At 32.8% G+C, this 15,643-nt stretch overlaps 1 protein-coding gene across 3 annotated transcripts in view; it reads right to left on the reverse strand.

Annotated features, from left to right (window-relative positions):
• The window catches only part of PHTF2 (putative homeodomain transcription factor 2), a 133,426-nt gene that overhangs the window by 16,569 nt on the left and 101,214 nt on the right, over window positions 1-15,643 (reverse strand). For 2 of the 3 annotated variants that reach the window (XM_045828105.1, XM_045828106.1), the window contains 4 exons: window positions 15,090-15,276; window positions 12,911-13,066; window positions 8,090-8,308; window positions 145-273 (listed from right to left, as the gene is read on the reverse strand). In XM_045828105.1, the coding sequence (XP_045684061.1) occupies window positions 145-273; window positions 8,090-8,308; window positions 12,911-13,066; window positions 15,090-15,276 (691 nt within the window). Of the gene's footprint in view, window positions 1-144; window positions 274-8,089; window positions 8,309-12,910; window positions 13,067-15,089; window positions 15,277-15,643 lie in introns of those variants that run through there. The other variant, XM_045828107.1, reaches the window with a different exon arrangement.

Raw genomic sequence — 15,643 nt, forward strand, 5'->3', positions numbered from 1 at the left:
CAAAGTCAACTACAAATAACTTTTTTTGAGGTTGGATAAATGAGGTGAGTAGGTTATAAGCATAACATTCTAGTACTTAATATATTAATATTAATAATCACTGTTTTATCCTTGAACTAAAAGAATAAAAATTAAAAAACTCACTCGGTTCATTATCATTCCACTGATTTCAAGTACAGACATATCTGCTTTCTTACAGTCATTGCCTTCCCAAACTATAGCGCTTATTTTTTCTAATCCCGGGTGGGAGCTGTGGAGCCAGGGCAAATGACTCTATAAAAAATAAACAGAAATTGGTGAATATGTGTATCTCATTTCATAAATAAAACATATGCATGTATATACTATACACATACACACAATTTTAACTATATTGTACTAAAAACAAATAGGTGAATGCATTTGTATTTTATACATAGCTATATATGTTTCTATACACACAGAATTCAATGACACTAAAATCTTTTCTTAAGATATTCCAGTAATAAAAATATGTAAAGAACTTTCTGTAACATTAGGCAACATGTTGTTCAAAAATATTCTAAAAATTTGTCAGCAAAAGCACTTAGTTGTGATCTGCCTACATAGCTACTAATGTTCAAAGACAAATGGATATCACACTGTTCATATTACTAATAGTTCAAGTTATGATCATTCAATACAAAAAAAATATGACCACTGAGATATGAACTTCTTTGAAAGAGTAAATAGTGATACAATATCATCCTGAAAGACACTCTTCCTCATACACTTACTCCTAACATTTGACTTACTTCTCTGATATTTCACTCTGTTTTTCTCCAAAGGATCAATTTAACTTTCTTTTCCTCAGAGCAAATACTGCAAACAGAAGCACACAGAACTAGAAAAACTCTGCCAAGTAATGTAAAGTGTTTCTCAAAGTTTCAAGGAATAAAAAAAAGGTAAAAAAGAAAAACTGAAAGCTTTAATACAAAGGATCAGATGTTTACATTAGTTTTTTATTTGCTTTAGATCTATAATTAAAGGAATAAAAGTTCAAAACAGGATAGCTGGGGATTAAAGACAGCAACACAATTAATGAAATGGTAATTGTTACATTATCAAATACTGACAGAAGTAACGCTAAAAGATTAGACCCAGAATGGGATGAATTTCTTTGCTGACCTTATAGTATTTCTACACTGATTTTATAACATACTTCATTAAAATGACTTCTAATAATGAACAGAATAATCTATTCTACTTTTATTTATTCTTTGGAGGATCAAAGATGATGAAAATAGGATTAAGATATGTTTCTGTAATTTTTTTAAAGATTGTATTTCTTTATTTTTTCAAAGAGGGGAAGAGAGGGAGAGAAACATCAATGTGTAGTTGCCTCTCATGCACCCCTTACTGGGGAGAGCTGGCCCCCAACCCAGGGATGTACCCTGACTGGAAATCGACTCTGCAACCCTTTGGTTTGCAGGCCAGCACTCAATCCACTGAGCCACAGCAGCCAGGGCTGTTCCTGTAAATTTAAGGAATATATTTTACTCTAGGGTGTGTAGAGTTGCACTGATTCATTACAATTAAAGGTATAAAATAATAATTCAACAATATGTAAGAAAGCAGATGAGGGAAATTATTATTCTGACCTCATTAATTTCATTTATGTAAAACTATATATACTATGTTTACTATAAACAGCATAAAAACTCATGAATAATTACAGGCAAACCACATGCCAGTAGTCACGCTATTGGCAAAGCTCTTTTGCATGTACCTCTTCGACTAGCAAAAGGTTTCTTCTAAAAATTTATCTTTCCCAAAGACAGAGCATCATACTTTTTTATTGATTTAAAAGAGAGAGAGGAAAAGAGAAAGACATCAATTTATTGTTCCACTTATTTACGCATTCATTGGTTGATTCTTGTATGTACCCCGAAAGGGGACTGAACCTGCAACCTTGGCATATTAGGACAATGATCTAACCAACTGAGCCACCCAGCCAGGGCTCCAAGGACATGGTATTTTAATATACATTAGCCTTAATGGTATGTATTTCACTACTGGAGAGACTTAAGAGCTATGAAATTCTGGTAGTTAACCAACCACAGATTTCAGCCACTGACACAGTCTCTCTCTCCCCACCCAAATCTTTCCTTCCCTCCCTCCGCTTCTTTTAACTCAGTCTGTAACAATGCATTAAAGGTTTTCCAGTTACATGAAGCAGGGAATATCAATTCCATAAGGGTCCATCAATAGACAGAAAGAGAATTCATGAAGTTCTTCACTCTCCTTACAACTGTACTCATTTTGCCTAGCTACCTTCCCAGTTACTCTAACTATATTTGTTCATCATTTTCCCATTTCTAGAAAGCCAAAAAAAAGGCATTAGATAAGAGAGCAACTAGAAACTGGTGATTTTAAAAGAGTTAATTAAAAAACCCATGCCTGTGTATTTGTCAAATGTACATATGTATGTGTGTGTGTTTGTCAAATGTATGTATTCTGAAAAAGTCTTGTTGAAACGTACTGCCTAAATGTATGGAGAGCAGCATTACATAAAATATTTTTTTTGAAGGCTCAGGAAAAGCATCAGAGCAAATAACACTGTTTTATAATTTTATCACATAGGTTCTTCTTTGTATGTTGTTCAAACTGAAATTTGGAACTCTTTTAATGATTGTTTTTCTCCTCATTCAAAATCTTAACTGCTTTAGCTCCTTGTTCAACCAAAATTGCCTGAAAACCATAACCCTTAAATGGTGGCAGGTTTTATTTCAAATAAACTCACCATGACAACTGCTTTATTGGAGTTTCCACCTGTGGGAGCTGTCTCCATTAAAATCTGGCTTTTCCCACCGAAAAATGAATTTCACTTAAATATGGCTTTATATTTTATTATATATTCAGCCATTACTAGAGGAGGAAATTTTCTCCTGTAGAAATGTTTCAGTTACTATTTAAAAAGAAAATAAAACAAACCTACAAATTTTCCCCTTTGGAAATGTTTCAATAACTAAAAAGAAAATGAAACAAATAAAACAAAACTACAAATTTTCCCCTGAAGAAATGTTTCAGTTACTATTTAAGAAGAAAATAAAACAAAACTACAAATTTGACTAAAGTACACCGATGCAAAAGCTCGGTGTTTCTTCATGAGGGACTTTTCGGTCTTTATGATAGATTAAAAAGGGCCCTCCAAACCTAGTAAGAAAAAAAACCCTGGTATAGCTTTTCATTAAAGAGGACGAATTTCCATTACATGGCTACTAGTAAAACTGAAAACTTGAGCTTATTTTTCAGAGGTCTGAGAATAACAAATGTGTGTAAAATCAAGTCTTTCATCCCAAAGTAAAATCAATGGAAAACTAGAATTTTATAATTAAATATGGAGAGTAGAACATTAAAATCTTTATCTTACCAAAAAATAAGCAGAATGATGTGAAAGATTGAGGGCACATTTGTTCTATATAGGATTCATTAAAAACAATTTTTAATCATTTAAGAAAGACCTAATGACCATGCTTTAAATTTTTTTTACTTCATTTCATTCATTCATTCAACTTATATTTATTAAACACCTACCATGTACCAGACACTGTATGATACAACAATGAGCAAAAGAACACATGGTCCTTGCTTCTGTGCAGCTTATGATATCTCTGGGAAAACAGTTCACAGGCATTTTCTTAAACCTCAATTCCAGGTGTTATCCTCAGTGACTTGGATGAATATGCAAAAAAAATAACTGTACATTCATCCTCATGGATCAACCCTATTCACACTGATTAATTGTTCATTGCCTTTTCACTTCTTAAATTCCAAGGAACTTTAGCTATTGCCATGGCCACAACCTGGACCTTGTTACCACACAGAATTTCTTTACTTCTAAAATGAGTCTTTAACTACACCTCTGATCTCACCAGCTCTCTCAAACCTTCAATTCTAAAACACTTGTTTCCTTGAACACACCTATCCTTCAACCTACCAATCTCTTCTTGGTTTCATTTCCTTCCCAATCTAACATGTCTAGACTCTTAGCATATCCATTATTTCAATGAATATATATCATCCCCTCTCCTGTCTCTTGAATAACAGCTATTTATTTAGTGAGCACCCATGCTGTGTGACTTTGGGTGCATTACTTAGTTCTGGGCCTCAATTTTCTCATCTATAAAATAAAAAAAATAAACCACATTATCACAGGTTGTGAGGATTACATGAGACAATGAATCTAGATTACGCTGCACTCTACCTGGCATATAGTAAATACTTATTAAATGTTTGCTGTTATGATTATAATGACTATATTCTAGAGAGTATCACACAACTGTGTGGAATGAGCAACTACAAATTCATGGTTTCAGATTCTTACTGGACCCTCAACAATGTGACACTGTGACTTTTTAAATTGGCACTGACTACACGGACACATAAACTCTCTCCCCACTATCTCCATTTCCCTCAAATGATAACTTCAAGCCTTCATCATCCGCAAGTCCCCTATCCTATCATCCACTTGTTAACAGACCCACTAAACTCCTGCACTCACAGAATAGAGATCAGGCAGTAACTCTCCCATCATCTTACTTGCTTCATGCACTCTTCCTTCTCCTCCTATTTCAACAGAAGATGTATTCCTCTTCCTGCTGAAGAGAAATTCAAGCTTCCTAATTATGCTTTCCCACCAGAATCCTAACATCATTCAATTTTTCCTCTTGTACCTCTTCAATTCTTCCCTACAGGTTTTCTCCTATGTACATATGTGCTCAAATATTTCTCATCTTTGGGAAGGGGTAGGGACTAAAACTCTGTTTCCTCATCTAACTAGTACTTCCTTTTTTCCAAACTTTCCCAACCGTACTTCTTAAACCTCATTCCTCATTCCTCAAACTCCCTGTAGCAAAGCTTCTTTCCCTGACACTTTCCTTTAACCAATGCCAAAACTAATGTATGTATTTTAAAATGAGATGTTTCAACCAGATAGTGTTACAACAGGTTTTTATCATATTTTAACTTTCCCTCTTTTTGCTCCAGATATTTTAATTAAAAAAATGTTACAGGGAAAATTGAAACTCACTTTGTACTTCATTCCCTTTTATTCTCCGGATTTACTGCCCTAAGTTTGTTTACTATTCCCTTGTATGTTTTTATACTCCTACTGTATATGGTTTTATCCATAATAATATATAGTCTTTCACACTTTAAAACTTTGTATAAATGGTATATTGTATGTATACTTCTGCAACTTGCTTTTTTCATTAACAATTCACAAAATTTATTCCTTTTAACATATAAAGCTTTCATTCCATTTCACTGCTATATTCTTTTATCATATAACCATGATGTATTAACTCTATTGTTGGCTACTATATTATTTTTTGTTTTCAATATCAGGCACATGAAAATTATTTTGATATGTCTCCTTGTGCCCATCTTCTACGGTTTCCTTAGAGATGAAAGAGTCCTAGAGGATGCAGGCCTTCAATCTTACTACATAATGATAAACTGCTCTCCAAAGTAGTTGTACAAATTCATAATTAACATCAGCACTGAATGAGTTCTTTCTTCGCATTCTTACCAATACTGAAATTTATCAGATTAAATAATTTTTGACAATCTGATCAATATGAAATTGTATCTTGTTCTAATTTACATTTCCCCGATTACTGAGAAGGCTGACCATTTTTACTTATTATATATTAGCCCTCTAGGGGAATAGCCTGTTTGCATCCTTTGTCCATTTTGCTGAGTCATTTGTCTTTTACTTGTTCATCTGTTGAAGTTCTTTGTGTGCTCTGTGTAGTAAGACTTTTGATAGTTAATGTGTTGGGAATATCTTCTATCACTATGGGTGGCTTGTTTTTTAAAACTATTTATGGCTTAATTTGTAGTTCAAAGTTTTACATTTTAAGATATTCAAATGTGTCAATCCCCTAATTTTTTGTTTGCTTGTGCTTTTTATATTGTTTAAAAATTCTTCTCATACCTGAAGAAACAAAGATTTTTCTCCTATACTTCCTTCTAAGTATTTTAAAGTTTTGCTTCATATTTAGAAGTTTTTTTTCCCTTTTAGGAACTATCTGGAATAAATTTTTATGTATGGATAATCGTTTGACCCACAACCATATACTGAACAGTATATCCTTTGTCCACTGATTTGTAATACCACTTATGCCATATGTTAGGGATCCATATAAGCATATATCTATTTCTGAGTTTTCTATTCTGACCCATCAGTTTATTTGTTTATATGCTGTCTTAGTCTCTTTTGGACTGCTATAACAAAATACCACAGACTGGATGGCTTAGAAACAACAGAAATCTATTTCTCACAGTTCTGGAGGCTACGAAGTATACACATCAAGGTGTCAACAGGTTCAGTGACTGGTGAGATCTGCCCTCTTTTTGCTATAATCTTACATGGTGAAAGGGACAGGTAGCTCTCTGGGGCCTCTTTAATAATGGCACTAATCCTATTTATGAAGGCTTCACCTTCAATGGCCTAATTTCTCCCCAAAGACCCCATCTCCAAATATGATCATATTAGGGATTAGGTTTCAACATATATATATTTTGGTGGGGACACAAACATTCAGTCTATTGCATACACCTACATCATACTATCTTTTTTTTTTTAATTCCCACCCAAGGGTATTTTTTCTTTGCTTTTTAGAGAAAAAGAAGGTAGAGAAGGGAGAGAAACTGATGGGAGAGAGAAGCATTGACCAGCAGCCTCCTGCACACACCTGAATTGGGGATTGTACACACCTAGGCCAGGAACAAACTGCAACCTAGGTATGTGCCCTGACTGGGAATCAAACCTGTAACCCTTAGGGTATGGGATGCCTCTCCAGCCAACTGCACCACACCAGCCAGGGCCTATACCATACTATCTTAATTACTACACCATTAAAGTAAATTTTTACATCCAGTATAGAAAGTCCTTGTTCTTCAAAAATGCTTCTGCTATTGACACATTTTATTCTTTAATGTGAACTTTTAAATCCAAGTCCAACTGAAAACAAATAAATAAGCATACTGGTAGAATTTTGATAGAAAAAGCAGTGATAATGCTCCTAAAATTTTATCATTAAATATGCAGGGTTTTAGAAAGTTCTTTGATAGCTACCTTTGTTCAGGTTAAGGAGGTTCCCTTCTCTCTCTGGATTTCTAAGAGTTTACTCGCTGATTTAATTGTTAGGATTTCAGGAGGACTTGAATATGAGAAAGAAGTAAGGAAGAGTGAGGATTTTAAATGACCACCAGGTTTCTAGACAAGTGAGTGGATGGATGAGATGTCATTCATCCTGAGTGTGAGTACTGTAAGAAAAACAGATTTATAGGGGAAGAAGGTGTGCTTGGTTAAATCTGAGGTAGTGCTGGGACATTCAAATGAAGATGTCCCATAGACTTGTGGTTGTCCGAGATGGTATACCTACTCCTGTGTGGCTACTGAGCACATGAAATGAGGCTAGTCCACATGAGATGTGCTCTAAGTGTTCACAATAGATTTTGAAGATTTAGTATAAAAATAAAAACTACTTCATTAATATTTTTCATATTAGTTACATGTTGAAGTGATATTTTGAGTATACTGGGTTAAAGAAAGGATATTAAAATTAATTTCCCCTTTTTAAACATCTTTAATGAGGCTACCAGAAAAATTTTAATTACATATGTGACTCATTATATTTCTATTAGGCAGCATTACTATAGGCACTTGGAGATACAAATCTGATATTCATGAAATATACCTTTGTGAATTATAATCTTACAGGTAAAGCTAAGGCCACAGATGTAGTTAAATCTGATCATGAAGTATGTTGAGTGAGAAAAAGACTATTGCACCTAAACACAATTGGATTTACAAAACTCCATTTATCAAGAGCTTTTCAGGAACATAAGTTTGCAAGATGAAAATACAACCATAAAATAAATACTGAAATTCTATGTTTCAGTGAAGTCAGATCACAGCTCACAGTTTTAAAAAAAAATTATAGGACTGTTATCTTAATTGGATGTAAGCTTTTTCTTTACTTCTATAAAATTCAAAAGTCTACATACATTCAAAGGAGATGGACAAATAGCCCCACATAATCCAACACTGTAAACCAACCTGGTGAAAAGGATCGTCTCTATATTCTTTTTTCACACATGGATTAATATGAGGATTTTCCATATCTGTCTCACTGGTACAAGATGATCGGCATTCTGCACAATGTAACAAGTCTTCCCATAATACATCTTCTGTTTCAGATTCTGGCCTTGTGCTCTCAGAATCCTGTCTGGAACTTGAACAGCGAGAGCTGCAACTAGTACCCGATTTAGGGGCATCCTGAAATTAAGATATTCTTTGACATTAATACAATTTATGTACCCTTTCCAACTCAAAGGATTCTATTGGAACCATATATTGCTACTTTTTGCTAAAACAACAAATACACTGTCAAGTGACAGTGAAATAGGTAGCAAAACATTAAAAATGCAAATTAGTTTTTAAGGAGTAACAAAATTTCCTCATATCAAAATTTCACATTTCAGCTCAAGTGTTATTTTGCATGCAAAGGCTGTGCCTTCTCTTAAACTTTATATGAAGTTAAGAATTCAGGTAGGCAAAGACTAGCCTAAATTGATATGGACTGCATAGTCACCCATTGTAATTGATGTGTTTAATGGAGTTTTCTTACTTAGTCTTTTCTAGCAACAATAGATTTCCTTATCTATTGTTTTTGTTTCTCAAACAGCAGGTTCTATAAACTGACATAAAATTAACATATAATCTATACCATGAAGATAAATGCCAGTTCATGTTTTTGAGATAGTCTATGATATAAAAGTGAAAAACTAAAAGACACAAGTTAAATAATTTCTAATCAATTTACTTTTTTCTAGGAGTTTTTTAATGTACACAATAAAGTAAAATTTTAATTTAAATGAATCCAAAGTAACTTGTACCAAATAAATAATAGCCATCCTTACAGCAAAGTGTGCTGAAATTTTAGATTTGTTTTTAGCTATCTTGTCACTAAGATTTGTCAGTTCCACCTTTAAAATGTTTTATAATTATCTCTGTCTCTTTTCCATGCTATCACCAGATATCACTCATACTTTGTTTGCTATGAGAGCCCTATCTAAAAGGACTTCCCTCTTTCCAAATAACCCTTCTTCAAGTACAGCTAGCTGTTCTTTCACTCCTCTGACCAAAACCCTTCTGTAGCTTCCTACTGCTGCTCTCCTAGACAAAAGTCAAATTCCTTCACCTAGCATGCTGGTCTTCAAATGGCTACTTTTGGACTTTGTTTTCCATTCTGTGTACAAGAGCCTTCTCCTCCAGTGACAGTGGGCTACTCCTTAACTCCTAAACACAGCTTGTTCTTTGCCACTCCAGCCTCTGACTACGTTCCTACCTCTCATTATGAATTCTACTCTCCTTTAAAGCATACTCAACAAACTGTCAAGAAATTACCATCTCTATCCCTTTCTTGTTTCTGAGCCTTAGTTTAGTCATCTACTGATACCAATGGGGAATAAACTACCTACCTTAAAGAGACAGTGAAAATTAAATGAGCACTATAGCTTTTAAGAAAAAGCTGTATGAAGCTGAGGCTCAACAAATATTATTTTAAAGTCCAAAATTTAGAATGAACATTTTGTCCTTGAAGTGAGTTGTTATTATTATATTCATTTGACAATAAATTCTGTCTTCTTACCCAACATCTACAATATTATCTGTCAATTAAATGTTCATGTATTTCATATTCTCAAACAAATTGTAACTCTCAAATATACTATAGGTATATCAAAAACAGAAACCATCCTTACAGTAGGTAGTATCTTTAATGAATGAGATATATTATTGATAATTAACATATAAATATTAGAATGGGGCACTATGTATATTTAATGTGAAAGAATATTTGTGGGAGAGTTGTGAGATAAATATAATTATTTTGAAAGAACTGAATGAGAAAATGAATAAAGAAATAAAAAGAAAAAAATTACAGAGAAAAAGGGTAAAAACTGGTGTTTGTTTTTTTTTTTACAAAAAACTCCTCCAAAAACATTTCCGATTCACTGTCAAGCAGACTGCTTGAAGCATAAGCAGTTTTCATCACAACAGTTTTCATAAAATAACAAGGCACAGAATATATTAAGCAATCGGTAATTGCTTATTTAACATTCTTCATAAAGTTAGCTTCTTATCTATTGCTAATTTCTGATGCAGCCTTGCTAATCAGATACATAAATAAAGAACAGACTGAACGCCCAATGACTGTTTAACTGACACTAATGGGTGATTTCAGGAATAAGAAAATACCTATAATTCCTTATAAAGGTATTTTGCCAAATACTGACTAATAAGTGGGGCCATTTATAAATATATAGTATAAAAATCATTGTCTATAATAGCTTACATTTCAAACAGTATTTTACCTGCAATATTTAGGCAATAAATGGCCACTTGGAATTTCATTACAAACTACTGAATAAAGACTAAAAAAAAAGGAAATTATAGCATTAAAGAAAACAGCTCAAATTAAGAGCACATTTAATTTAATTTGCTCTGCTTATTTTAAATCTTTAGATAGCTAAAACAGCATATAATCAAATTAAGAGAAGGATTATTTATTTGAAAGAAATAAGCATTTATAACATGAGTGCTTTGTGTCAGGCAATTATACATAATCTTATTTAATCCTAAAAATCTGATGTTCCTGTTCTCCTTCTCTCTCCATTATACTGGCAGAAACTGAGGCTCAGAGAAGTTAAATAATTTTTCCAAAGTCACTTAAATAGTTTGATTCCAAGCCCATAGTCTCTTCATTGTTTTCCATCAAATGCTACTTTTCTGAAAATCTTATCTACAATAGAGAATAAATATTACCACTTGTAGAGTTAAAAGCAGGACAGAATAGGAAATAAGACAAATGCTTCTAAGCTATCACAATTCCCAAGGATACCTTCTATATCCCAGCTAATCATGTAATTCCAGCATCTTCTCAACAGGTGACTGAAAGAAGCCAACCAGATATAAATTGGTAAATAGGAGAAAAAGACAAGAAACTGGGTTAGGGGTGGGAGGTAAAGGGGGCTGAGTAAAAGTCAACATATTGAATGGTAAGATCACCACCTCATCCTCAACCCCCTTGGTGCTGAACACATTGGTAGCCTAGTATAATATCTGGCATTCCCATGGACCAAAGACTAGGTGATTTTTCTTGAAAAATGAAATGGCCCTAAAAATGTAGATCTAGGGTGGTAATGGAAGGGAAGTGGGGAGGGATGGGTGGGTGGGCTGGAATGGGAGTAAAAGGGAGAAAACTGTACTTGAACATGATTAAAATATTTTAAAAAATTAAAAAATGTAGATTTAAAAATAGTGAGGCTTATTTATAGATCTCATGTACAAAGTGCTTCCACAAATCATTTATTTGTGCCTCACCCTCAAATTGCTGTACTCTCAGCAATTTGAAGAGAGTATAGTAATATATACATAAAGATACAAAACAACATTATAGATTTTTTGTCTCAATTTCACTTAAAGGAGGTTTTGTTTTGTTTTACGTAAAATACTCTTTGAAGTTGGTTTGATTTGAGTCAAAATATTTTGGAACTGAATGCAGCTTTTTAAATTTCTAAAGTTCCTTACCTTACAGATGAGGAACTTGAAGACTAGATTTTATTTTTATGTAATCTTTTTTATCATTAAAAAAAGATGTAAAGCAACCAATGCCTACTAGCTAATTATCAGCCTTACTTAAGCATGAAATCTAGAAGACTTTAAGCAACATACCTATTTAAAAGTTAATTAGTAGATAATGCTCTGTCCTTCAAGAATCTCAACAGTTCAAACCACAGCTGCAAGCCCAGAACAGCAAAGATTATGGAGTGAGAAAAGTATCTGTAAAGCCAAATAATTTATTCAATGGGAAAGTAGAGATCTTCTATATGAGATCCTAAATCCCTTCCAGAACCAAATGACTTTTCTGTCTGCACAGTAAGATTTTGAACTTCACAAGCATGGTTATCCAGTTTTGGGACAGAGAACAGTAGTATACCAGATGATGTGGGTGAAAAGACAAAGGGCAGACATACTGGCATTAGTGTCTGTGTGATGACAGATATTGAGAGAAGAAAAATATCTGGTCACCAGAAAAATTAACTAGACATAAAAACACAGAGAAGAATATATAAAGAACAATTTAACTCTTCACTTCTTAAAACCCAAATTATTCAACACTCCAGATCAGCATCTTTGATTTTTGCAAAAGTTTAACCCTAAATTATTAACAAAAAAAGTCAATACAGTCCAAAAAAAGAAGTAACAGAAAAAATAATTAATTTGTTTGGAAGCCAAATAATGAAATGTTCTGTCTTTAGAATAAAAACTAAAAATACAATTGAATAAAATTCTTTTTCCATTTAAATAGTTTCAAGAGGTATGATAACAGCAAGAGATGTGATAAGTTAGAAAAGGGTTTAGAAAAAATAAATATTAATAAAAACTAGAATCAAAGAAGAAAAAATACTGAATTTAATAGTATGGGTAACTTAATAACTGGTGATAAGAAAATAAAGAAAGTCACTCAGAATAATAACTTTGCTATAATCAAGTAGTTATACAGCCTTTCAAGTTATGGGAAAGACTCTCCAGGATGGGCTTCTTTAAAAGTAGATAAGAAACTGAATGTATGAGTCTTCAGAGGTAATATACAAAATAAGTATAAATGTGTGGCTATTTATTATGTGTGCAACACGTAAATCTAAAACTGCTATTCTATAAATCCAGATCATATAACAATAAGATATTGATACTCATGGGAAATGTTATTTTAATAACTGTATTCAATTATTGAAAGAAGCTGTAAATTAGTAAATATAGAATAATACAGAATATATATATATATATGTACATATGTAAGGCCAAAGTATATACCTCATTAGGGTAATGTTTCTTATAATGGTGTGACTTCCTATTCCGAAGAATGCTCTCAGAAGTCCTGTCCACATGATGGCGTAATGGGTATCCTGTTTCAGGACCTTCCTCGCTGGAGACTTCATCAGAGACATTTGTCCTTGTCCTCTGGGTATCCTAAAATGGAAGGTACAAAAAGAGGGTTATTGGTAATTTCTGACTTACCCTGTAGTTTTAAAAGTGCAAAATTTAAAATTATACATATATACGAGTGGGGGAAGCCCCCAAAACCGAAATTATCTTCTGGAGGGTGGGTCTGTTGTAGCACAGGCTTCCCCCACTAGGTGAATGGTCAAACCCATCTGTATCAGTGCACCAGTTGGCATTGTTGTGAGAGGGTACGTTCAGCTTCACTGAACTCAGTGAACTTTTTTTGAAGAGTCTTTCAACACGTTTGCCCATTTCATAATGGGCAATTTATGAGCACATCTGCCCACACCACATTGAGTGTTCAGCAGTTTTTGATCCTGTGTCCTACCTTCCCTATTCACCCAATCGGACTTTAGAGTCTTTTTTTGTTTCCCTAGGTAAAGAGTCCTCATGGGAAATGTTTTGCTAATGTGGAAGAGGTGAAACAAAAAAGAGGCATAAACACTAAATTAAGGCATCAAAATCAACGAGTTCAAAAATGGTTTTGATCAGTGGAAAAATGTCTGGATAGGTGTATTGCATCATATGGAGAGTACTCTGGATATCACTGAAGTTTAAACATGTAAGAGTAAATATACAATTTTTTATCAATAAATTCCATTTTGAAGGGTCCCTCCTCATATACACAGACAGCTTAAAACACCTTCAAAAACTTCCAAGAGATTAAATGTACTACCTGACTTTCAGAAAAAATATCTTAATCAGTGACTGTACTGATATTTTAATTTTAAGAGTAATTCCACAGCCATTTGTCAAATATTGTTGTATAATGTTTTTGTTCATAACAAGACTTGAAATAGCTTACAAAATTAAAAATATATAAAACATGATAAAAGCAGAAGAAACCATTTAAAAAAGCTGAGAGACCTGAGATGAATTATACTATTTTCACAAACTGATAATGTGATCAATTATAAGACCATCACTAATTAAATAATGACTTATGAAGCAGGAGGAGGTGAATGGTAGTTGAATGTGTGCACATATTAGATATTATGTACATATAAATTTGAAAGAGATATCCATCAGAAATTCTGAAATTGAGAGACTCCAGAATATAAGTGTAACTGACACTTTCATATAGCTTTAGTAGTTAATACATACCTGAAAGTATATTTGAAAGCTGAATGATTGAAAATATATTTGTTGAGGGATGACAGTGATGTAAGCCTCAAACTATCAGAAGGCTAAATGCTTCAACAATCTAAAATCAAGTAAGGGACTATATTTCATTGCAGTCCCATGCTATCTATTGTATAGCTACTGCTACTAAAAATACATGTACTGTCAAGGAGCAACACATACTCCATTCAAAATCAGAGAGTCTTCTTTATTTATTTTCTTCAATACAAATGTTCATGCCCATATTCCTACATGTAACAGTTAACATCTTTTAATTTGACCATATTTTTTTACTATAACAGCTTTTAAATAAGTTATTTAACGACAAAAATCCAGTGAAACAAAGAGATAGAGATACTATATTAGTCTTTGTTATAATAACCCAAGATGTATTTTTTATTTTGGAAAAGTAAACAAACAAACAAACAAACAAGTGTGCTAATACCAGAGGTAATAAACGTAGGAAAAACAAGGTAATATTTTCTTACAGAAAACATGAATGGAAAATCAGGTTCCTAGTTCCATTTCTAGAATAATTTAGGTGTTCCATTTAAAACAAATTCTTATACTCAAGAAAATAGGGCAAGAAAAGGTAAGGTTTAATAAACATCAACTATGATATTATAAAGTATTTAACATTTTAGAAAAAATTGAGTCATTAAGCAATTCAAGAAGGTACTAAGTTATATTGGCAAAAAGTTTATTCATGTTTATTTGATTTTCCACTTCATCAGTGTGATTTGTAATGACTCACATAATAAATTCTAGAGAAAATATATAGTTCAAGGGAAACCATTCTGTCTTAAGTAATTTCCCATTAACTAATGTAAAACCACACATGCAAACTATTTTAAAAAATCACACTTACTTTGTTGGGGATGTTCCTTGGTGTTCCTTTGTTCCAGGTTGTCTCTTCTGGTTGAATAGTTTCACACTGAGGTTCATGGCTTTGTACTCCATCTTCACTGCTTTTAACAGTCTTTTTACCATCAAGGGATACATAACCATTGTCAGTTTCAGTTGATTTATCAATTGAATTCTTTGTTTTCTTTGATCTAAAAAATATTTAGAAGCATGTTATATGGATTTTACTTATTTTGGATGGGTCACTGATAGAAATTATGATCTAGTGATAATAAAATCTGATGGTTACTTCTATGAATTTTAATGGCCACCTCACTTTTACAATAAATAATTTAGAAATATAGTATCCATCACAGAAAATAAACACATAAATCAGTGTCCTACTTTAGCTTATTTTATAGGTTCTGAGATCAAACAAATAAATAACAATTCTAAGAGACATGTTTTAACTTACCAAATAATTCTTAATCAAAATTATCTCGTGTTTGAGCAAAATCTAGGATCAAAAGTTTGCCCATTTTATTATGGTTAATAGTATATATTTTTAAAAAAACCTCA

This window comes from Phyllostomus hastatus, unplaced genomic scaffold (genome assembly GCF_019186645.2).
Source record: "Phyllostomus hastatus isolate PE091 unplaced genomic scaffold, TTU_PhHast_1.1 phas_scaffold_78, whole genome shotgun sequence".
NCBI lineage: Eukaryota > Metazoa > Chordata > Mammalia > Chiroptera > Phyllostomidae > Phyllostomus > Phyllostomus hastatus.